This window comes from Phascolarctos cinereus, unplaced genomic scaffold (assembly GCF_003287225.1).
Source record: "Phascolarctos cinereus isolate Bilbo 61053 unplaced genomic scaffold, phaCin_HiC Scaffold_1;HRSCAF=81, whole genome shotgun sequence".
Lineage (NCBI taxonomy): Eukaryota > Metazoa > Chordata > Mammalia > Diprotodontia > Phascolarctidae > Phascolarctos > Phascolarctos cinereus.
In genome coordinates this window covers 155,777,982-155,801,398 of record NW_027555514.1, presented here as the reverse complement: position 1 = coordinate 155,801,398, position 23,417 = coordinate 155,777,982, and the positions used below count along the sequence as shown (strand labels likewise).

The following is a 23,417-nucleotide window of genomic DNA, read 5'->3' as shown; positions in this document are numbered from 1 at the left end:
CACTTCAGACTTAAAGAACAGCCACAAAGGTGTGAAAACATAAAGTACAGAGTGCATGTAGAGTGCAGGGAGTTAACCATTTTGACTGGAAAATTAGGATAGCACAAGATTGTGCTTTGTGTGCTGTACAAAGGAATTTTAATATTATTCACAAAGTAGTAGGGAGTCAACTCAAGATTTTTGACCAAAGGAGCGACATGACTGTATCTATGTCTAATCAGGATTAATAATGGAAGATAGATTAAGAGTAAGATACAATGGAAGCAAGAAGGCTATTGCCAGAGTTTAGGCAGGTAATAATGAGAACTTTTACTAAAGTGATGTTCATGAAAGTAGAGAAGACAGGGAAGGAAAGGGGAGTATAACAGTGTGTTTGCCAACATGGGAAACTGGGTAAATCACTAGAAACTTAGCTACTAATTGATGATTTTCTTTTAGCTACCATACAACTGATATAATGACTCAATATGAAAGCATACACTCCATTGTGTTTCCCTTTGAAAGGGAAGGCCTGATTCAACTGAAGCCATGCAAGTACAGAGAAATGTTTTTCACAACCACGGACTGACCATTCAGCCCCTCATGGCCTGTGGAATTTAGTTATGCAGATTAGTGAATGTTTTGATAAAAGGCATTTGAAGTGTGGATTTTTGAACCTTCTCTAGCCATGTTTATCAGTACAAAGACTATCTCGTGATCTATTTTTCATCAAATTTATTTAATACACAGATAGTCAGTGCTAACCCTTGGTTGTGGAAAATACTTTTCCTTTTAGAATTAAATTGGACATTCCTTCTTGCCCAAGACAGCAATAATCTTTATATTTTATTTTTTTCCCAAAGCAGCATACATATTTGACCACTTAGACAATGAATTACTTTCCCTCTTTTTTTAATATGACAGCATATTTATTTAGATTAAGTGTCTGTACTGTGAACTCACTTGGAATGTGAGAAGTGCAAAGACAGGATGAATGCTTAATGGATTGATTCTTTGCCATATGGTTAAATTTGACTGTTAAAGGACACCATTATTTTTAGTATTCTAGTTTAAATGGTATGGCAGGAGAAGGGAGGGGAAAGGATGATATGTGGACAAAAATCAAGCAAAAATTTTTATAAAATTCATTAAACTGATGCAAGAAAGTGAAAGGGTTAAAAAAAAACATTACCCAGGCATTTAATCAACTTTCATTCATGTTAATGTTTTCATAATGAGTATAAAGCTATCATGATGTAAGTGATTTCTATTTCTTTTTACCCAAATTCTTCTTTGGAGGAGTTTAAGTTAGATGCAAAAAGTAACTTTCTAATTTTAGGAGTTATTTTCACTCCAGTAGAATGTTAGCTTCTTGAAGACTGTTTTTTCCCCTTTTCCTTTTGTATCCCTAGTGTCTAGCATAACACCTTACCCATAAAGCATCCTTGATAAATGTTGGTTGAGTTCAAATAAAGTAAGTGTTAAATTTTCTGCCCATAGGCTGAACACATGGAGTAACAAAAGACATTACACTTTGGAAAGCCTTTTAAAGAATACTTTCTTTCCATAAATCAGGAATTTCATGAATCCAGGAGTATGGTCACCTATGATACAGTAGAACAAAATTTCAATAAGTTCAGTGCTACAAAAGATTTAACACCATCACTAGGGAGTAGATCTGAAGATTCCCTTGGCTATCCACTCCTAAACCTTAAGAAAATAAGTCAAGGTTAGGCTACTTCATCCATCTGCTTCCCTTGACCTTCTCACTTTATGATGATAGAGAGGAGGGAAGAATCAATCAGTGAACCAACATATTTATTCATAGGATCATAGATTTAAAGCTGAGAGGGACCTTGGATTTCATGAAGTCCAACCCTCTCATTTAACAGATGTGGAAACTGAAACACAAGTGACTCGCTCATGGTCACACAGCTAGGAAATGTTTGAGTAGGATTTGAACTGACTCCGAGTCCACTCTGCTATTAAGCACCTAATATGTGTCATGTAGTTATATTAAGTTTTGGGGATTCAAACCTAAAAGAGTTTCCATTTTGTCAGAAGATCCTTGGTCTCTTTATTGGACAAAACTCTCAGAACCACCCCTCCAGGAGTGAAGCAGCATCACTCAGGGCAGAATAATGAAAAGAACTCTAGAATGAGAGTGCCCCACTTCACAGAATTGTTTTAACAAAACTTTTTTGTAAACTTTAAAGCATTATATAAATGTTAGTCATTATTATTACCTTCCCTTATGTTTCTTCAGTTGGCAGTAGGCAAAACAAGTCATGCAAAACACTTGCACTCCTAATACAAATCTTGATCCTTATGTCTGCTCACTGTTTGAGAACCTCTCAGAGCCATCTTAATTTGGGGTTCCAAGGTTGGGAGCTACCTTAGCACTGTACCAAAGAAACTACTTAGCTATATAATGTTGCTACTCTGACCAACCACAGTGTTGAGGTGAGAAGGTACATAATTAGCTTCCTCCTCAGAGCAAGTCCTTCATTTTTGGAAAACTACAGTAATTTCTGTCAAGTACAAATGAAATTCTTCACAGAGTCAGGAGATAGACTTTGAAACTGTATAAATCACAAGGACTATTCTGAGTCAAACTTCCATTTGTGAAGATAGCAGAAGAAGTCATTCTTAGGTGTAGGAAACAGCTGAAACCAAAGTTAAGACAGTATAAGACAGTAAGCCAATTTGTGAGGATTGTCACCTACATGGAAAAGGGCATTGGAAATAAATCTGGAATGGTGATTGATGCCAGATTGTAGGGAGCCTTGAATGTCATGCTATGGAGTTTAAACTTAACTCTAGGTACTGGAAGAGTATTGAGAAATACAGTAACATTGTCAGATCTGTGTATAGTCTGGCAACTATGTGAAGGATAGATGGAGGGGGAGGGGCATGGAGTGGAGGCAAGATGACTGTTAGAATAATTCAAGTGAATGTTACTGACGGCCCGAACTAAAGAATAAAAGTGATGTCAAAGAAATTTCTGTGTGGTAGAACAACTGATTGAATGTGGTAGGACAGTCAAAAATTGAAGAGGAAGTCTGGCTCAAAAAGTGTATTATTGGATGTATGGTGGTAACAAGAAAAGAAATTAAACAAATACTTGAGCTAATAGCAGGATGTGACAATGTGAAAAATGTATTCATAGGTATCCAAGTCCAGTAGCCTCTAACCTCCAGCAAATATCAGACGTAAACTTAAAACCAGGTATTTTGCACCCCAAGGTCATCATTTTGTCTGCTACAGGTGACATTTATGTTTATCTAGTTATTTAATGAAGAAGAAATATTTAGCATGTTAATTAAGTTGGGGGCCCTAATGCTATATTGCATAAACAACATTCCATACCAGGTTGAGTGAGCTTCCATTATTTCCTCTCAGTTTATATAATTTGTTCAATTTCTTTGGAATCAGGGAATGTTTTTAGCACAGACTGAGCCAAAATTAAAAAAAACAAAACCAGCAACAACAACAACAACACTCCTTCTAAAAATAGGTTAACAGGGTATCTGGGAGTTATTTCCTTTATTACTTTTATAAGTGAGTTTAATTGAAAGTGTTAAAAGAATTCTCAATTTTTGCATCTAATACTGAATATCTGCATGTAATATTCTATCAGGAGGCTAGTAATTCTACTTGTGTGATATTGTGAAATGATTAGCTTTTGGCAGGATGGATATGGACAGATTTTTCATCCCGCTATTTGAGGTGGAATCCATTTCTTTACTGTATGATTTTAAAAGCTCTTGATAATACTATAAAGACTTCATGACTGTGGGAGAAATAGCATGAAACAGGGAGACAAAAATGTCACATGAAGAAATAGACTGCACGTTGTAGACTAGAAAATTAAATTCACTTTTGTATCAGCTTCAAAGGCCATATAGTAGAGATAGTCTCCATGTAATAGTTTCTGTAATAGGGCAGAAGACATAAACTGGAGTGAAAAAAAAAAAGGAGAAACTATCCAGCTGTTAATCTTAACACCAAACACAAATCTATTCCATATTTTATGGTCTGTTGACTTTATGACTCCTCTGACCATCTTTAGTTCTTTATATTTCTTTTGTAACTATAAAATCAACTTAGACAAATTCTCTGGGTTTATGACTTGTCTCTTCATTAAGAAATGTAAGAGTCAAATGCATTGGCAACAGCTGTTCAATATATAGTTGAGGTTATAAGGGTAAAGAACTAATAGAAAAAAAATACTAGTGGATACAGTACTAGCTGCTAGAGGCAGCTAAGATGGCTCAGTGGGTAGACAGCTGAATCTGGAGTCAGGAAGACTTGAGTTCAAATATAGTTTCAGACTCTTACGAGCTGTGTGACCCTGGGCAAGCCACTTAACCTGTGTTTGTCTTAATCCACTGGAGAAGAAAATAACAAAGTGCTCCAGTATTTTTGCCAAGAAAACCCCATGGACAGTATGGTCCACAGGGTTGCACAGTCAGACATGATTGAACAACAACAGTCACAATAACACTAGTAAATAAAGGGAGAGGCAAATGGACCAAATAAGGCATGATTTCAAAAGATGCAATCATACAAGTAATAGGCAAAACATATTTTAATGAAGGACGTGGGAAAGGTTTTAGAAAGATGGGTTTGCTTGATAAAATGTTGTCCCTTTAACTGTCCATTCAACATCAGTCAGCACACCACCTCATCTACAGAAACTCATAGTCCTCATACATTAATTAGATTTAAGACACTTTTGAAAAATAAAAACGTGTTGCATTGTTCTAGGAATTTATTCATTTGCTAAGAGTTCAGACTGAAAACGACTCTGAAGTCTTACATTTACATATAGCACCTTTACAATAAGATTCAATGTTGTTTTGTGTTCGGATATTACTTTGTTGTTTACTGCTTGTGTGACTTTGGGAAAGTCATTTAACTATGGTAGGCCTGTTTCCTCATCTATAAAATGAGGGATTTGGAGTAGATGACCTCTAGCTGGGGTGTCTTTTGACTAAATCTTAAGATCCTAGTGTTATTGATTGATAAGAAGGGGTATTTAGAAATATTGTTCCATACTTCAAGCCACTTAACCCACAAGTGCTTCACAGACTCACCTATGCAGCTGTTCTTACAGTTTCTAATCATGTTTCAGATTTGGTTTAAATGTGTCTGACCATTTCTTTAACAAACAAAAAAATACTTTAGAAGTCTTTCATAAATTATGGTAGTTCTTGAATTCTTTTCACATTAATATACATTGAAGTTAAATTTTAAGAATAATTAAATAATATTTTACTAATAATATAATATTTTACTGATATAAATTTATATAAAATATTCATATGTGTATGCATGCATGTATTTGTATGTATAGTATACATATATAAATAAATACCTATGTATAATGAACGTAGTAGATTTTTGAGGAAACATAATATCTTTGAATCTGTGGGAGCAGCAACCTCAAATCTTTGGTATGCTGTAAATACTGCAATTTTGAGAACTATTATAAATAATACTTGGCATGTTTACAGGTTCTGGAATGGTTTAAAGTGTGATTTAATGTAGAGAAAAAACACAATTCTTTTTCTCTCCCAAAACTAGATTACATAGCAATGTGATCTCTCTAGGCTGTTTATTTAGTAGGTGTATAGATACTGCTTCACTTTTTGAATCAGCATATTACATCAGTTGTTAAGTATCTAATGAGCTCCTATAGTATGCATAGCATACTAAGTAACTTGTTTACTTTGTTATTTAAGAATTGGGTGTTAATACAGAGTTACTCTTACATATTTTACTTGAAGACAATGTAATTTTCAAATTGATTTGCAGCATCTCCATTAATGAAAAGTGATTCTCTAATGTGTGTAAAAATCATTTTTGAAAAGTTTAGCTGGCATAAAATATCTATTCATGAAAACATTTTTTCCTTTTTCATCTTAAAGCATATTCATTTATTGGGTGTTTGAAAAGAATGCAGTAAATATGTCAAAATAGGAATAATTACTTACAAGTATGGAAGGCTTTTAGGAGGTATAATAATTAAGTTATGAGGGATCATGTTTTTTTTTAAATCCTGAAAACAAAGCACATATTGTGTATGAGAGATTATGCCTCAAGTTTTGAGAAGAAGGGGAAAAAACAGCCTTAAAATGAAAGAGGCAATTGGGAATGGTGTTGAATTATATAGGGCTTCTGAGGAAAAGATGAGCCAAAAAAGAACAAAAATATTTTCCTCCTGAAATGCTAGAGAGTTCCAATCTGTTTTTAACATGAAATAAATTATTGTTCTGTTTATACACACACAGAGATATAGACAATTGATACATACAGACCCAAGGATGGACATACACATATATTCACATTGTAGTATGGTACTTTGTCTTAAAATTGCCAGTCTGTAGCCTTTCCATAAAGATTATATTATAAATATGTTAACTATTATAATCCACAAATTGTGCAAGAGTTCAAATTATCAGGGAGACAGAATACATTTCTTATTTTTTTTTCATTTTGAATTCTAGATTCCTATTTTTAAATACCAGTAAGATTCCTTTCCTCATCTGCCTTTCTTAAGTGATGGTTTTCTTATAATACCAATGAGTGGTGAGTATTATAATACCGATGAGTAGCTAGTATTGGAGACAACTGTTTCCAAATCCTTCTTTACCCCTGAAGTGTCCTCATTTTGTTAGATTTCTGGTTGTTAATATGACAAGATATAATTTCAAGGTTTTTGTTTTGTTTTGTTTTGTTTTTAACCAGACCTGTAATGTAATTGGTATAGGGAACTCCCAAAGGGGAATTTCCTCTACAAAAGGAGAAGTGTACCTTCTCTGCAACTTACAAGTGTTAAGGGGTTACCTGGGGCACTAAGAGATTAAGTGACTGCCCCAGAGTCAGTAGCCTGTGTGTGGCTGACTCAGTGAGTCTCTTATCCTGATGCTAAGGCTAACTCTACACAATATATAATGCCTCCTCTTTCTTAATTATAGATATTTTAGAAATATTTTTGGTTTTCTTTCTGAAATATATATCTAAACCTTCAGTTTGGTTATTTTCTCCTAGGTTGTATAATTCATTTTTGTGACAATTTCCATAATCTTTTTTTCCCCCTTAAGATGTCTTCACACTTTTAGATACTGTATGATTCTTGCCAACCCTTCTTCAGGACTTTTTTATTTCAAGGATATTTCTTTCACCATACGTATTTATACATGTGTATACACACACACACACACACACAACACACACACACATACATAATATATAGCCATATGTGCATAGATATATATGTATAGGCATAATAGCAAAATTTATCATTACCTGTATCTTTTACTTAATACTTTAGAATTAGAAATTATTTTATACATCGTCTTGTCCAGTTCTCTCCAGTCCCAGATAAAGAGAGTCCCTAGCAGCACCAGGGTCAGAAACCAGAACTTCTGACTACCAAACCAGTGCTCTTGCAAATTCATCATGCTGCTTTCCACTGGTGCTTTAAACCACGGCTAAGATTCATGGTAGCAAGCACCCACCTAGGACATTAATGTGAGGGAGGAAAGGAGAAAATTTAAAGCAAATTATATATGTGTGTGTACATATATAATATATATTATATATAATATGTATGTATGTATGTATGTATGTATATGTATGTGTGTATATATTTATATACATATATATATGTTTAATAATGCTATTTATTAATTTTTTCATACCAGGTTTGAATACCAGTTAGTTTTGAGCTAAGTCCAAGGGCAAGTGTCAGAGTGAAGGCTCAAAACCTCTGTTGGATAGTAACACACAGGGACTGCAGTGTTCTAATGTGTGATTTTTCAAACTTTCCTAGAATCCAAGCTGTCTTATCCTGAAGCTGCTTTTAGAAGAAAAAAAAAGATCTAGCTATGTTACATTTCCTTCTTATAACTGTGGGAAAAGAGACAGCTGTTTATCTATCTATCTATCTATCTATCTATCTATCTATCTATCTATCTATTTAATATGTTATATATGTATGTATGTATATTATTTGTTATTAATAATAATTGTTATATATCATAGTTATATTATATCTATGTATATATAATATTTATATAATAGATAGATGGATAGATAGATAATAGATAGATGGATAGATAGATAGATAATATTGGATTCCACAACAGAGAACTTTACTTGGAAAAAAAAATCTGTTGTGCAGATATTTCTGATGAGCCTTCAAAAGGTATATTTGAAATGTGATTAATTGTGCAGGCTTCATCTACCATACCCTTTTAATGAATAATATTTTTTTAACTATACCTGGGATTACATTGCTTAAGGCAATGTCTTGTGAGGAAACTCCCTCTACCAAGCAGGGGGTTTTCTGCAGTTTATCTAGTTTTAGAAAGTTTTCTGGGGCACTGAAGGATTAAAACACTTGGTCAAGGTCACCTGATTTCAGAGGCAGGTCTTGAACCTAGATCTTTCTGACTCTTCCAGCTCTCTAACCATCATTCTATACTTAGTCTTGAAGGAGAACTGCATTTTCAAATGGTCTTAGGATAATATATTTCACATTTTAAGGAATGATCCCAGATCCCAGATGAATTGTAGTTGAAAAAATAATTAGCCCTCTCAAACTTTTTCTTTTATGTTGCATAAATTTCAGATTAAGAGATGGGTTGTCCATGTTGTAGATTATTTACCAAAATCCTAATGCCGGGATAAAGTTCTTCTGCTTGCCAGGCCAATGGACATGTGCTCAATTAAGAGATAACTTTTAAAAAGGTTAGCTCACACAAAACACAATTGGGAATATAAATATATTGCAAGAGGGGAAAAAACTGAAACACTGCAAAGCTCAGTAGAATTCTATCCCCATAGAGAAAACTTGCTGGATTGATAATAAAATTCATAGCAGCCTATCTGGCACTTGAAAAGAGGGATCACTATTTGAATTCATGAACTTGTTCATTTTTAGGTACTTGTTGCAAATAGATATACCCTAGCAGGTTGGCTGTTTGTCTACTGTTGAATTTAGCATGGGTATTGGTCACCAAGTTCAGCCAAATAGAACAAAGAAGGAATCAACATAATAACTAGGCTTCTATAGAGTTTTACACTATATTGTTTTAATGTCTTGGTTACTCTGTTTCCAATGTACTCTTTTGTTCATGGGGAGAAAACATTAGATTTTTTAATATAGGACACATACTTTTATTTAAGCTGCTTTGAAATCAGTGCAAATTTAGAATTCCTTAAGGTGTTTCATAAGATATTTTGAAAGAGAACATAATAATGTTAATACAGTTAACATATCTTTTCTCTTTTTAAAAGAGTTTCGAGGTTACATGTTGTTTGTTTGACATTATATGTGTTTGTCATTTGAAAATTATCACAACCCTGCAAAATTTAAATGACCATAAAGTTGAAGATGACATGCCTTTCCCACTGCATGCTTTTTCTTGGATTAAGAAGTTCATTGGGAAACACAGATCAAAGTAAATTTGCCAGGGTTTTATTGTTATTGTTTATTTACAATTACGTGAATAGAATTTTACCTGTGGTGACTTTATAGCATATGTCAGAAAGTATAGCATACTATAATGCAAGCATTTTAAGCTCTAGACTACATGTTAAATCAAAATACGCAATCCATTTATTTGGTATCATTTGTCTCCTGTGGATAAGTTCATTCAACTGTCAACTTCCTGAGATAAGGAAAAGTATGCTATCATTTTACTGTAAGTGAAGTTATATTGACTATGCCTTGTTTTCATGAACATTTCTTACTAATCTTTTCATTCTTGCAATATTATTTTAAACTTTTTGCAATTGTAATTAAAATATATTGTTTTAATTTCCAAAAACTTGGGCATTGTTTGGGGAGTGCTAATAGATATTGATTTTCAAGTTATACCTGAGCTATACTAATGAGAACCAATGACTCCACTGCATAAATAAATTTCAATTAGCATCTTTCAGTAAGAACTTTATTTTCAAAGTTTCATGTTTGGCCAAATTTAAATTAATTTCTAGTTTTAATGAGCTTTTTTATTTCTTCATTTAAGTCCCACAGGCTTAACTAATACATGCATTGTTATTCTTATTGATTTCTTTAATGCTATCCATGAGCAAAATAACTAAATGTATATTCAAATAATCCTTTAGGATACTTTAGGTATTAATTTAACTAAAGAAGACATATTCTAAGTATGAAGACAAGTGGCCATGATCTTCTCTTAAATAATCTTGTTAGAAGTAGACATAATTTTTATAGTCACCTCTCTATTATCCAAAGATTGCTTATTCATCTGCAAAGTATACCTTTCACTTTCTTTGTCACTTCTGCTATTTAAGCCAATTCCAAATATTTATTATTTGCTAAATACAAGGCATTGCTCCAGGCATTGGAAATCAAATCCCTTTCAGTTCTAAATCTTTGATCCTAAAATGGTAAAGTATGTAGAGCATTTTGCAAATTTTAAAGTAATGTGTAAATGGTAGCTGTTATTATTATTACAAAACAAATAGTCCTTGTTCTGAAGATGCTTACATTCTAACATAAACAAATCTTGGTTTGCTCTACATGTTTTGCTTCCAGTCTATGAGACCTGGAAGAAAATTCTTTTTAAAGGAAAACTCTAACCTCCCTAGCTGTACTTTATGTGGTGCATTCCATATTTCTGAAAATGTTGATCCTGTTAGCTTTGTTAATTTTAGTTCCTGTATGGAGTGGGGAATAAAGAAGTAGTAATCAGAAGAAGACCTTCTAGTAAGCATTTATGGAAGGACATGGACATAGGATGAATAGGTTACCAAACACAACAGTGGAGGGTTTGCCACACGTATGAGTTTACAAAGGGACCAAATTATAAAAGTGACTATTACCAGATGGTTTGGTTCTGCTCTCTTGATCAACACAATGGAATTTATTTCCACTTTTTTGTAACAGCTCTTCAAATATTTGAAGACAGCTTTCATGCCTATCTTTAGCTTACTCTTTTCTTATCCAGACCCATACATCCACAGTATCTCATACAATTTTTTTTTTGGTGTAAAATGATTTCCAGATCCCTCAAAATATTTATTTGCCATCCTCTGGATTTTAGTTGTGTGGCACCAAGAACTGATAGGTATAACATTCCAGATTTGTCCTTACCAAGGCAGAGTACAGTGAAATGACTAGTTTCCAAGATTTGAATACTAAAATTGAGCCTAATTTTGACTACACATTTATGATTAATATCATAATGCTCATTTTATTTTAGGGCAGCTAGATGAAATAGTACTGGGCCTGGAGTCAGGAAGACCTGAATTCAAATCCAGCCTCAAGCTTGTTTACCTTAGTTTTCTCATACATATAGTGAGCTGGAGAAGGAAATGGCAAACCACTCCACTACCTTTCCTAAAGGAAATCACAAAGAGTTAAACATGACTGAGGCTACCAAACAACAACAACAAAAGTATTCTTTTTTTGGGGGGGTAAGCAATGGGGTTAAGTGACTTGCCCAAAGTCACACAGCTAGTGTCAAGTGTCTGAGGATGGATTTAAACTCAGGTCCTCCTGTCTCCAAGGCTGGAACTCTATCCACTGAGCTACCTAGCTGCCCCATAAAGTTATTATCTTAAAGGAAATATAACAGCAGTAATAATAACTGGCATTAAATATCTTTTTAAAGTTTTCCTTTATGTGTGTTGTCTAATTTTGAGTGGCTTAGATACTTCTTAGGTATTTACTCTCATCCTTATTTTGGGAAACTTAGATTTGGAGAGTTTAAGTGACTTGTCTATTGTCCCATACCATGCAAAGTGCCTGAAGTGGTATTCCAGTTCACACTTTCCAGGTGATAGATCTAGATCTCTGTCAACTGTGTCACATTACCTCTTGATCATTTGAGTATGTTTAGGTGGGAATTATAGTTTAGGCAGCATTGGATCAAATGGTCTCTATGATCTCTCCAAACTCTGAATGAACAAGTGAATAAAAACATTTATTAAGTACTTACAATATGCCAGGAATCGCTTAGGTGCCGGGGCTATAATTACAGAAATGAAACAGCCCCTATTCTCAAGTTGCTTATATTTCAATAAGGAAAGTAATGTACGTAGGGGAATGGTGGCCGGGGAAGAGAGTTATGTTCTGGGAATCTCCAAGAAAGCCAGAAGTTACCTGTTACTCCCTTTCCAGAAATATTGTTAGTATTGATTGGATTACTGTTTTAGGATCTTTGGAGGAGGCCTCATGGCTGGTGGCTTAAGCAGAATAAATGACAAGATACTTGGTGTGGATGGCTGCCTAGCTGGGATAAGCATGGTATAGAGTGGGCTAAATATAATGGGTTAGGGTAATTTACATTCACTTGCCCTTCCTGCAGGACCTAAGGCCTAAGGGCCTGAGGCCCAAAATTAATTGGATTAATTGCCCCAGGGAGGGGAGGCTTTGTGTCAGGAGCTCCTTTCTGCTAGATTTTGTTCTAGGGTGGGATGGGGGGAGGGTCTTGTGAGGGCAAATGTTCAAAGTGGATCAGTGAATCTGTGAAAATAATTTTCAAAAGGGGCAAGTCTGGAAAATGGGGAGAAATAATATCATAGTGGAGTTGCTGGGAGTTAGGCAACTGCTTCTTGACCTGTCTTTGCCACTAAGTATGTGACCTCCAACTAGGATCACAAAACGTTTTTTGTGGGGGGAGGTACTTCAATTTCTTCATCTGAAGGGAGTTGGACTTGATTTCGAGGGTTGCTTCCAGCTCTGAAATCCTATGATAGGCTCATAACAGGAGAACAAAATGACCTAGCTCTTTTATTTGCATGACTCACCATATTTGTAAATCTTACTATGGACTGTTCAATTCTTATTTTTTAACCATATGAAATGGATATTACAGTCTCAAATATCACACATTTTGTTTTTGTGTTGTCCTCCAAGTTTTTGAAAATATGAAAAGGCTTTATTTTTTTCTTTTCTTTCCCCATTTGTTTGCCAGTTAATGTTTTTATGGCCTTTCTGGCATTAGGGTTTCTCATATTACTGCTGCATGATCATTAGCTGGTCGTGGTTATATGGCTTAGGAATGGAAAAATATCCTGTTCCGTAATAATTTAATGACTGTCTCCATATTGCAGTTGATGCATTGACTAAGAGCAGCTAACTCAAAGTGTCAGCCCAAATTAGTCCAGACTCTTGGTCAATTTAACCTGGGAAACAGGAAGGAGGGGTACTTTTGGTGTCTTCTGAGTTTGAGTGAATTCTTTTAACTGATTGTAGTACAAAGAAATACGGGCATATTTAAAATGGACACTTAACAATTACTGACCAAAGCATCCTCTAGACCAGAATTTTCCTATTCTGGTTTGGGCAGAATAGTCTCAATCCTCCTTAATTACAAAAGAGAAATTTATTAATCCCTGCATTATTTTTGCACATGTTTTTCAACCTAATTATACATACTCATGTAGTTTGTTAATAATATTGTATACCCATTAGAGCTGAAAATGTAATATTGGCTGATAAATTACCATCTATTTCATATTTTTTGAACTTGTTTTCCATAGGGAAAAGGCACATGGTCTCCTCAAGTGTGAGAGTATGCATTTAGATCTCTGATTTAGTGGAACAGTGTGTAAAAGCCTCTCATAATCAGAAAATTCCCCATTGGCTCTACATCTGAAGATCCCCTAGAGTGCTGTTTGTTCCAGTGAGCATCTGGAATGGATTACATTCAGCTAATTGGCTCCAGGTCTGACTTGTTGCAGACAGTAGCATGTAGTATAACCTATGCAATTCACTAAATCCACCCACTTTTAGTTAAATCACACCTACTTTCCTATATAATTCCTCCCAGATGCCAGAGGCACACACCCATATGCTACAGAAGATGGCAACATATCAATAGATTAATGGAGAAGTTCCTGGTGAGCCATCTCATCCATAAATTATCTCAAATTAAAAGATCCACAATTGAACTCCAAGGATTGAATTAATCCCTTGGAAGGGAAAACAAAGAATTCTGAGCAAAGAAGAGTACAGAATTACTTTTTTATGGCAGCAAAATAGATTTAAAAAAAGTTTCCAGCAACTGAGTTTTCCCGTTTAAGCATGTTTCAGCACGCGTGGGCACTTATCAGACTTGTCATCCTGGTAAAGTAAGCAATTCTTTCATTTTAACATATTTAATGATATTAATGAGTTGGGTTACACTAAACAGTATGACTACTGTTCATTGAGCACTAAGACATTAATCTTCCTAACTTATGGTGATGGAGGCACAGGGCATGTCTTAGGAATTAATGACCAGTTAGGAGGAGTAGATAGCCCAATGCAAAGCCAAGGGCCATTAACCTCAGTTCACCATTAATTACCAGGAAATGTCCAGTACTAAGGTTGTTTTTGCTAATAAAATGAACATATGGAATTCTTTTTTTTCTTTTGCTTTTGTGTGTGTGTACACACGTGAACATTGTATATATGCCATGAAATGAGCAGCATAAGAAATATAGCATATCTGCTGCCTCCATTTTTTTAGAAATATTGATGTTCTCTTAACATAGTGATACAGGCCACAGTGGAAGGCAATGAGATGGATCTCCATGCATTGATGAATGTGGGCAGGACCAATAGAATAGAATTTGGATGACAGCATAATCTTAATCAAATTATTTTATATCTACTGTCACAGCCAACCCTAGGCAAAATTGTGAGGCAGGCACAGTTTCTTTGGTTCTCTTCCACCCACCTACACTAACCTTCTGTTAGCCAAAGTCATAACCTTTTATATCCCTCTAGGAAGGCCTCTTCTCCTATTGTTCTGGATTTCTTTCTCCTCTTATCATTCCTCATCACACTCCCTATTATAAAAACTTTGTCTTGCTTCTGGTTAATTATCACTTGGAAAGGGCCTTGTAAAACTAATTTCTACTAAGGTGTTAATAGCACACAATAATGTAATGTTAACTTTCCCGAGGGTGTTTACATTTTAACTGGAATTTTCTAGAAACAGGAAATCCAAATGATTTAATTTCTCATGGTAGAAATTTTAGATACTGTAGGAAAGTGGTTGAGGAAGGATTTAGGGGCATGAGAGGACGGTAAATTTCTACAACTTTCAAATGATACCACTGAAGAAGTTGTTTTCTATGCTAATGAGTAAGACTAGTCCTGGTTATCACAAGCTAAGTTAATGTCAGGTATAGACTATGGTGCTTCAATATATCTTGTACGATAGATGTTACAAATAAATTGACACTGCTCTGTCACATAAGAGATCTATTAGAATGTCTTCTTATTTGATCATTGAGATTAACTAATTCATCAGTAATTGCTAGGTATCCATTTATCCTTAAGGAATATTAACACTTTTACTAAGTGAAAATGAGATTAGTTGGTCTGATATGGAGTCCTAGAGGCTCTGGATTTCTGCATATACTTGAAGGAATGACAGACAGAGGAAGCCTAATGGAATTTCCAGTAAAATGACTTTGAAGAAAACAGGATGTAGGCTTCTTGGGCCCAGGAGTGTTTCATTTTTTGTTGTATTCCCAAAGACTAACACTTAATAAAATGTTTGCTGGATCGAGTTGACTTGAATTTAATGTTTGTTTTGCATTAGCATGTAGATTCAAACCAACTGGATCATCATTTGATTAACTTTTCAGAGTGGTGGTGGCTAACCAGACAGACTACACTAGCATCTTATTTGAAGGAAATATTGTATTTCTTAAGTGAGATTTAAAAAAATAGTACTAGCACTCCCATTTTTTCACCTGTTGGAGTGGGGGGAAGTCTAACGTTAAAATGAAAGGCACTGAGAAAATATGATATTCTGTGTGTATACATATATGTGTATGCACATATATGTACACCTCTATATTCATAGAAACACATGTATTGATTTGCAGTTATATAATTTGTCCGTTAGTCAAATATCTATCACTTAGATGTGTGTTGTCTGCTAACATATGAGCCCCTTGAGGACAGGGATTTTTTTACCTTTTGTCTTTGTATCCCTAGCACCAAGCAATTAATAAATGCTTATGCATTGGTTAAGTAAAATTACTGTAATAACTGTCATACAAAAAATAGGTTGAAATGATTATAAATGTAATATTAACATGACTTTTAAAAAATTGGTCTCCAAGTAAAGAGGTATAAGTAAGACATTTTTATATGTTTATTTCACAGACATATTCCCTTTAAGAACTTATTAAAGCTCACTTGATTTGAATTTACATGCTTATATTGATTCACATATACTATAAGGCTCAATTATTTTTGTTATTGCTCCTTAATTCTCGAGCCAGTTATTTGGATATGAGTGGGACAGAGCTAAAGGAAATTGTCAGCCTCACTCTCTCTTCCAGAGTTATTGAAGACCAATGGCAAGACAAAGGTCAAAATGATGGGCAATGGCCCAGGATGAAGTAGGGGTGACGTTGGCATTTCCAAATTAATGTCTTTCCCAGGACTCAGTTTGTCTGAGGTCACACTGATTCAACGACTAAGGGCTGGGTAAGAGACAAAGGCTCAAATATAAATATAATTATAAAGAGCTGGGAAGATCTGAGTTCAAATCTCCTGTCTAACATATACTGGCTGTCATCTTGGGCAAGACACTTAATCCCTCAGTGTTCTGAAGATTTGGTTTAACTAGCATATACTGTCATATAGCCACGGGCAAATCACTTAAGTTCTCTAAGGCTAGAGCAAGTGTTGATCTGCCTTTGCAGAGAGAGTTTTCTCACTGTTAAGTGGTGCAGTGGATAGACTAACCAGTCTGGAGTCGGAAAGACCTGAATTTAAGTCTAACCACAGATACTCTGTGTGACACTGGGTTAATTACTTAACTTGCGTTTACAGATTATAATTATAAAGTGCTTAACACTGTGCCTGTCACATAGTAAGTGCTATAGAAATGTTAGCTGTTATTATTATTAGGAGTTCCCTGGACTAGTGAAATCATAGATCTAGTCCTCCCTATTATTCTTCCCTCTTAAATTAGATAGAATAGGTAGATGAATAGAGAGATCATTCTAATTAATATAGGATCCTCTCAGCTCAGTGCTGTGCGTAATTTTTTTTTTCTTAAATACTATAAGTTGCTTCATGAACAAATGTGCTAAGTTTTCTAGTGTGGTTCAACTAATACCAACCATGTCTATGAACAACATTTGTCTATATGCCAGTGATCTCTTGGCTGTGCTATAGTTTACCACATTCTGAGGCAACATCAGAGACTTAGAGCACTCTGCTGTATTTGGGATTGGGTTTTGCACAAGGCTTCCTTTCTTCTGGCAGGCCACTGACTTGGCTACTCTTCTATTTCTTGAAGATTGCCAGATCTGCTTAGTTCTGCTTCACCTCCTTTCTCACCATCTCCCATGGAGGCTTTTGAGGGGAGGGTTATGGGAGAGAGGTTAGAATTGGTGTTGGATCCTCTGGAGAAGCTTGGAAATTCAGAGGGAATATCAGGACCAACTTACCTTCTCATAAGTCTTCTGGCCTGGGAACCAGGCAGGCTAAGAAAGGACTCCAAAGGAATTATACCGGACTCAAGAGCATTAAATTCTTGGAGTATTAAATTAAAAATCTGTATGGCCATTATCCCTGAAGCATTCTGTCAGCCCATGTGTTTACTTCTCTTGAGCATTCATTCCTGACGGACCTTTAAAAATTAATCTGGATGCTATGTATTTCCATTTTTGCTTCATAAATCATTTAAGAATCACTGTTGGAATATACATCTGATTAATAATGAACAAAAATGGTCAAAGAAAGTGCTAAATATATTTGTTCAAGATTTACAGATGAGTCCTAAGGTATTTCCAGGCCATGGCAAGCTGTAACTATTGTCCTGTTCCCAGAATTTTATCAAGGCGATGAGTTTCATACTGCTTTAGGCACCAAGAGGATGCAGCTTTTAGATACCTACTAGGTGGAACTAAAGAAGTCCATTGGTGTTTAAAAACAAACAAAATGAGACATAATTAGGATGTGAAGCCACCTCCCCTCCCTTATCACCATAGTAACAGGATCAGTTGGGTCTATCAGTAGTATCCCCTTCCTCCCATCCACATACACATCTTCCATTAAGCTGTTGCTTTTCTTATTCAGGTCTATCCTTTGTAATTTTTTTTGTAAATTTGTTTTTATTTTAAATGTAAATACAAAATGAGGGGGAAAAAAACATTGCCATGTACACAGCAGACCGTAAGAGAAGATTCAATATAGAACAATAAATTTACATTTCAAGAAAATCGATGTAATAAATACTACACTAAGCTGCCCAGCTTTTCTTTGCCTCCTTGTTGGTTTTCTTTGTTCTCTGCTGTGCACTTTTTACTTTATTTTTCCCCTCGCTCCCCCCACCACCCAAAGAAGGCTACAATTAATTATGAATACATACACACAGATAGACAGCTATAACCATACACATATACACACATATATGTTAAGACTGTAATATGCTTATTTCCTCCTATCACCTGTTTCTCTAAACATGGATAGCATCTTCCTTCATAAGTCCAAGTCTTTCCATGTTTCTCCAAATCAACCAGATCATCATTTCCTACACCACAGTTATATTGCAACCCAATCTAAGAGATTGTCTATGAGATTTTTTTCCTCAATTTTCTGCATTCCTTGTGTTTTGGCTACATGGGTTTTATTTACACAATAAAATTTTAATTTAAAATAATTGAAATAGGTTTTTTATGCCTCAACAATAATGTCACCTTTTAATATAGTTTGAAGTCTGATACTGCAGAATCTACTTCCTTTACATCTTTTTTCCCTAGTTTCTTTGAAGTTCCTGAACTTTTGTTCTTCAAAGTGAACTTTATTATTTTTTCCTTGGTCAGTGATCTTTTTTATTAATTTATTTGGGATAACATGGAATAAATAGATCAGTAATGTCAAATACCATTTAAAAATTGTATTGTTTTGCCTAAACATGAACAATAAATATTACTTCAGTTATTAAAGAACTGAGTTTATTTCTATAAAGAGTATTTTATCTTTCTGTCCATATAATTCCTTTGTCTGTTTTGGCAGGTATATGCTCAGGCATTTTATGCTGTTTAGGTATTTTAAATGGTCTAAGACAATACTGAATAATATTGGTCACACTTTGTGTAGTTTCTCTATTTTTCACTTTTGATAAAATCTATTTTAACTTTAACTTTGTCTAAGATCATGATTACTATCCCTGCTTAAAAAAAAAGAATTCTACTCCTGCTCTTTATTTTATCTTTGTGTGTATCTTATTTTCCTGTTTTCTGAAAGCAACATATTGTTGAATTCAAAATTTTTATCTGCTATCTGTTCACATATTATAGGTAAATTTGTCCCATTCATGTTCTAAGATACCATTACTTGTGTATTTTCCTCCTTCCTATTTTTCCTCACTATCCTTCTCCTATGCCTCCTCACTCCTCTGCTTTACTTCTACTCCCTACCTTGCCCTCCTATTCTTTAACCTACCCACCCCTCTAAGAGCCCTCCCTTATCCTCTCCCTCCACCTCCTCCTTTATCTTAATCTACACACCCTCCTATATCCTCCCATCCTATTCCCTCACTCTCTTATTTGTTTCTGCATTTAGAAGACTTTTATATCCTTCTAAATGTCTGTGTTGTTCTCTAACCCAGATCTGATGTGAGTAGAGTTCCAGTACTACCAGCCCTCCTCCATCTGATTCTTCTGCATCAGTTCTTCCTCTTGTGTCTCATTTGTATGAGATAATTACTCTTTTTACCTTTTCCTACACAATTTTGCTTTTTATGATCACATCATATTCCCCTTTCCATACCCCAATCTTTCTTTCAAATTATACAATTACTAAGGACAATCTTAGACATATAGTTTACATTGCCACATATAAAAAACATTTTTTTCCTTATTGAATCCTTGTTAGTGGTCTGTGATGTTTACCTTATATTTCTCCTGGATCTTACATGTCAAATTTTCTATTGAGTTCTGGTCTTTCTGTGACAAAATCCTGAAGGTCTCTAAATTCATTGAATTTCCATTTTTTTTTTGTTCAGGATCATGCTTTACTTTGCTGGGTATAATATTTTTGGCTGGAACCTTACTTCTTTTGCTCATTGACATATCATTTTCTAAAACCTGTAGTCTTTTAGTGTAGCCACCGCTAGATCTTGTGTAATTCTAATTGTGACTCCATGGTATTTTAATTTTTGGTGGTGTTATTTTTGGTGGTGTTGCTGCTCATAATATTTTCTTCTTAACCTGGGGGTTTCAGAATTTGGCTATGATATTCTTGTAGGTTTTCATCCTGGGATCTCTTTCAGGTGGTAATTGGTGGATTTTTTTCTGTTTCTACTTTCCCCTCTTGGTCCAAAACTTCAAGACGATTTTCTTTATTTCTTATATTATTGTATCAAAATTCTTTTTTTGATTGTAACTTTCAGGTAGTCCATTTATTCTAATGTTTTCTTTTCTTGACCTGTTCTCCAGATCATTTTTTCTTATGAGATGTTTTACATTCTCTTCCATTTTTTCATTCTTTTAATTTTGTTTTATTATTTCTTTTCTCTCATAACAGCATTGGCTTCCTTTTGCCCAATTCTAGTTTTCAAGAAGTTGTCTTTCTTAAGATTCTGGATCTCTTTTTCCAGTTGGTTGATTTTCTTTTCATCATCTTCTTGGTTTTCTTGGATTGTTTTTATTTTTTTTTAATTTTCCTTAATCTCTCTTCTTTTATTTTTAAGTCTTTTTTTTAGTTCTTCTAAGAATTATTTTTCAGTAGGTGACCATTTGATGTTACTCTTTGGGATAAGACAGGCTTTTTTTTTTTTACTTCAGTATCTTCCCCTGAAGATGAGCCCAGGTCATCTCTATTCCCATAATAACCTTTGTGTTCATTTAATTTCACCTTTATAAACAATTTTACAGAAGGCACACTGTATAGTTTTCCCTGTCTTTCCCTCCTGTCCCTCTCTTAGGCAGGGAGATGAATTTGTGTAATAAGTGCAAAGAAAGTCATCTGAATTGTCAACATAATCAGAGGGCTGTACTTCCCTCTGTACTGTGAATTAGTTTATGAAATAACATTTGCCTAAATTTGGAAGTGGAAGGACTTCAGAAGACATCTGATACAACCCCCTCATTTTACAAACCAGGAAACTGAGAGTAAGTAACTTTCCCAGGGTCACACATGTAGTAAATATGAAAGGAAGGATAAGCATCTCAGTCTTCTGATTCCAAAATCTGTTGTGAGGAGTACCGGGATGAGAGGTCACACCTGCTTTCTTTTCCTGACTTCATCAGTAATTTACATAACATGGGACACCTTGTTAGTTTTCCCATTTGTATGAGGGTGCAAAAAATTCTCACCATAATGTGTTTTTTTGAAGTTTAAACCAGTAGAAAATAAGATTCTGAATTTGGAGCAGGAAGGGAACTTAAGGGCTATCTGGTTCAAACCTTGATTTTATAAATTTTTGTAGATAAGGAAACTTAGTCCTAAAAAGTTGAAGTAATTTGACTAAGATCACATAGAGAGCAATGCCCAAGTAGGGATCTGAACCTAGCTATCTTTTCATTGCGTCAAATATCCTAAGATGAGATTTCAGGACCAACTAAACTCCTTTGGATTAATTACAAAATAGATCTGTCACTGAATTTAAAAATGATTACTATTACCCCCCTCCAGAAACGTAAGTTAGACAAAATTTATCTTCTCCACTTGCTTTTTCCTACTTTCAATTTTTCCTCTTATTCCAAACACCCGTCTATGGAAATAATGATAACTTTTTAGGCATCTAGGTACTGAAGTAAAAAGAACTCTGGGCCTGCAAACAGGAAGACCTGAATTCAAATCCAACCTCAGCCACCGTTACTATTACTAATAGCTGACATTAATGTAGCACTTACCTTGTGCTAAGCTCTTTATAACATTTTCCCCATCTGATCCTCCAACAGCCCTGTGAAGAAGGTGCTATTATTTTCTCCAATTTACAGATAAGGAAACTGAGACAGACTAGCCCAAGGTCCCACAAGTAGTAAGTGCCATTTGCTAAATTTGAACTCAGGTCTTCCTTACTCTAGGCCCAGTGCTGTATCCACCATACCATCTGACTATTTTTTAAAAACACTAGTTGTTTTTACTAGCTGTATGACCAAGGACTGAACCCCAGTCTGCCTCAGTCTGTCCCATCTGCACAAAATAGGGATAGTAATAGTACTGTACCTTCCAAAGTTGTTGCAAGAATCAACTGAGATAATAATAGCAAAGTTTATTACAAATCTTAAACTACTATATAAATGCTAACTAGTATTTTATTTGCCTAAAATAATTCACAGTAAAGCCCATGAGTAATTTTAGATATTATACTCCCAGGGTTATATGCATTTTTTTTGTTATTGTTCAGACATTTCAGTCATGTCTGACTCTTTGTGGCCCCATTTGGGGTTTTCCTGGCAAAAATACTGGAGTGGTTTGCCATTTCCTTCTCCAGCTCATTTTACTGGTGAGGAAGCTTAGGAAAATCAAGTTATTTGACTTGCCCAGCATCATAAACATAGTAAGCATATGAGGCCCAATTTGAACTTGGAGTCAGGAGTCATCCTGACTCCAAATCCAGTGCTCTGTCCACTGTGCAAACTAGCTGCCTCTTATATGCATTTTAGAAGAATTCAAATAGAATATTGCTGCTCTAGCCCAAAGGAATCAATCTCAAATGAAATCACCTATTTCATCCATATGCAAAGTCAACTCTGAGTCTCATAATGAGGGCATTGCTTCATTTTGTCTTTCAAAGATCTCATGCACATGAAATGAGGTAGTATATTGGAATAAAATGCTTACATAAATATATTTTAATCACTTACTGAAATCTGAAGAAATTCCTTATATTTTTATCTTGGGAATAATCATAATATATTCACCTTATTTTCTTTGAAAATAGTTACATTAAACTTATTGCTGTGCTTAGATCAAATAAAACAACAATATTCTATTTTTTTCCTTTCTTTTCAGATTAAATTAGTATTGTCCAAGAGGAGGGACATTTTTAGCCATGAATGCCAAAAAGGATCAAAGAGAAAAGTGTGGAAGCCAAGATTTACACTCCCTGCATACCTTTGTGGTGCTAAGTATGATTGTGGTGTTACTTCCAGTCATTGGAACATCCAAACAAAATATTCCAAGACTCAAACTCTCATATAAAGGTAAATTTCTAAATGTGTTTTCCCTAGTATGTGATTGTATCATGATTTTAGAGGTGTAATTTTTGATACTATTAAATGTTACTTATAGTTTTAAAACTATATGGAAGAAATATCAAAAAATTCTTTTTTTATGGGGAAAAAGAAATTGTGTTTTTGTATGTGATTTGTGGTCCATTACATGTACTGATCATACATACTGATTAACAAACTTGGGAAGACTGATATTCTGCAAAGCTGTATATATATTTAAGATCCCAGGAAGTAGAATAATTCACAGG

At 34.7% G+C, this 23,417-nt stretch overlaps 1 protein-coding gene across 4 annotated transcripts in view; it reads left to right on the top strand.

Moving 5' to 3' along the window:
• Window positions 1–23,417, top strand: part of SEMA3D (semaphorin 3D) — a 255,585-nt gene that overhangs the window by 72,484 nt on the left and 159,684 nt on the right. For all 4 annotated transcript variants that reach the window (XM_020999739.2, XM_020999736.2, XM_020999738.2 and 1 more), the window contains one exon: window positions 22,949–23,139. In XM_020999739.2, the coding sequence (XP_020855398.1) occupies window positions 22,989–23,139 (151 nt within the window). In that variant the 5' untranslated portion in view covers window positions 22,949–22,988. The remainder of the gene's footprint in view (window positions 1–22,948; window positions 23,140–23,417) is intronic.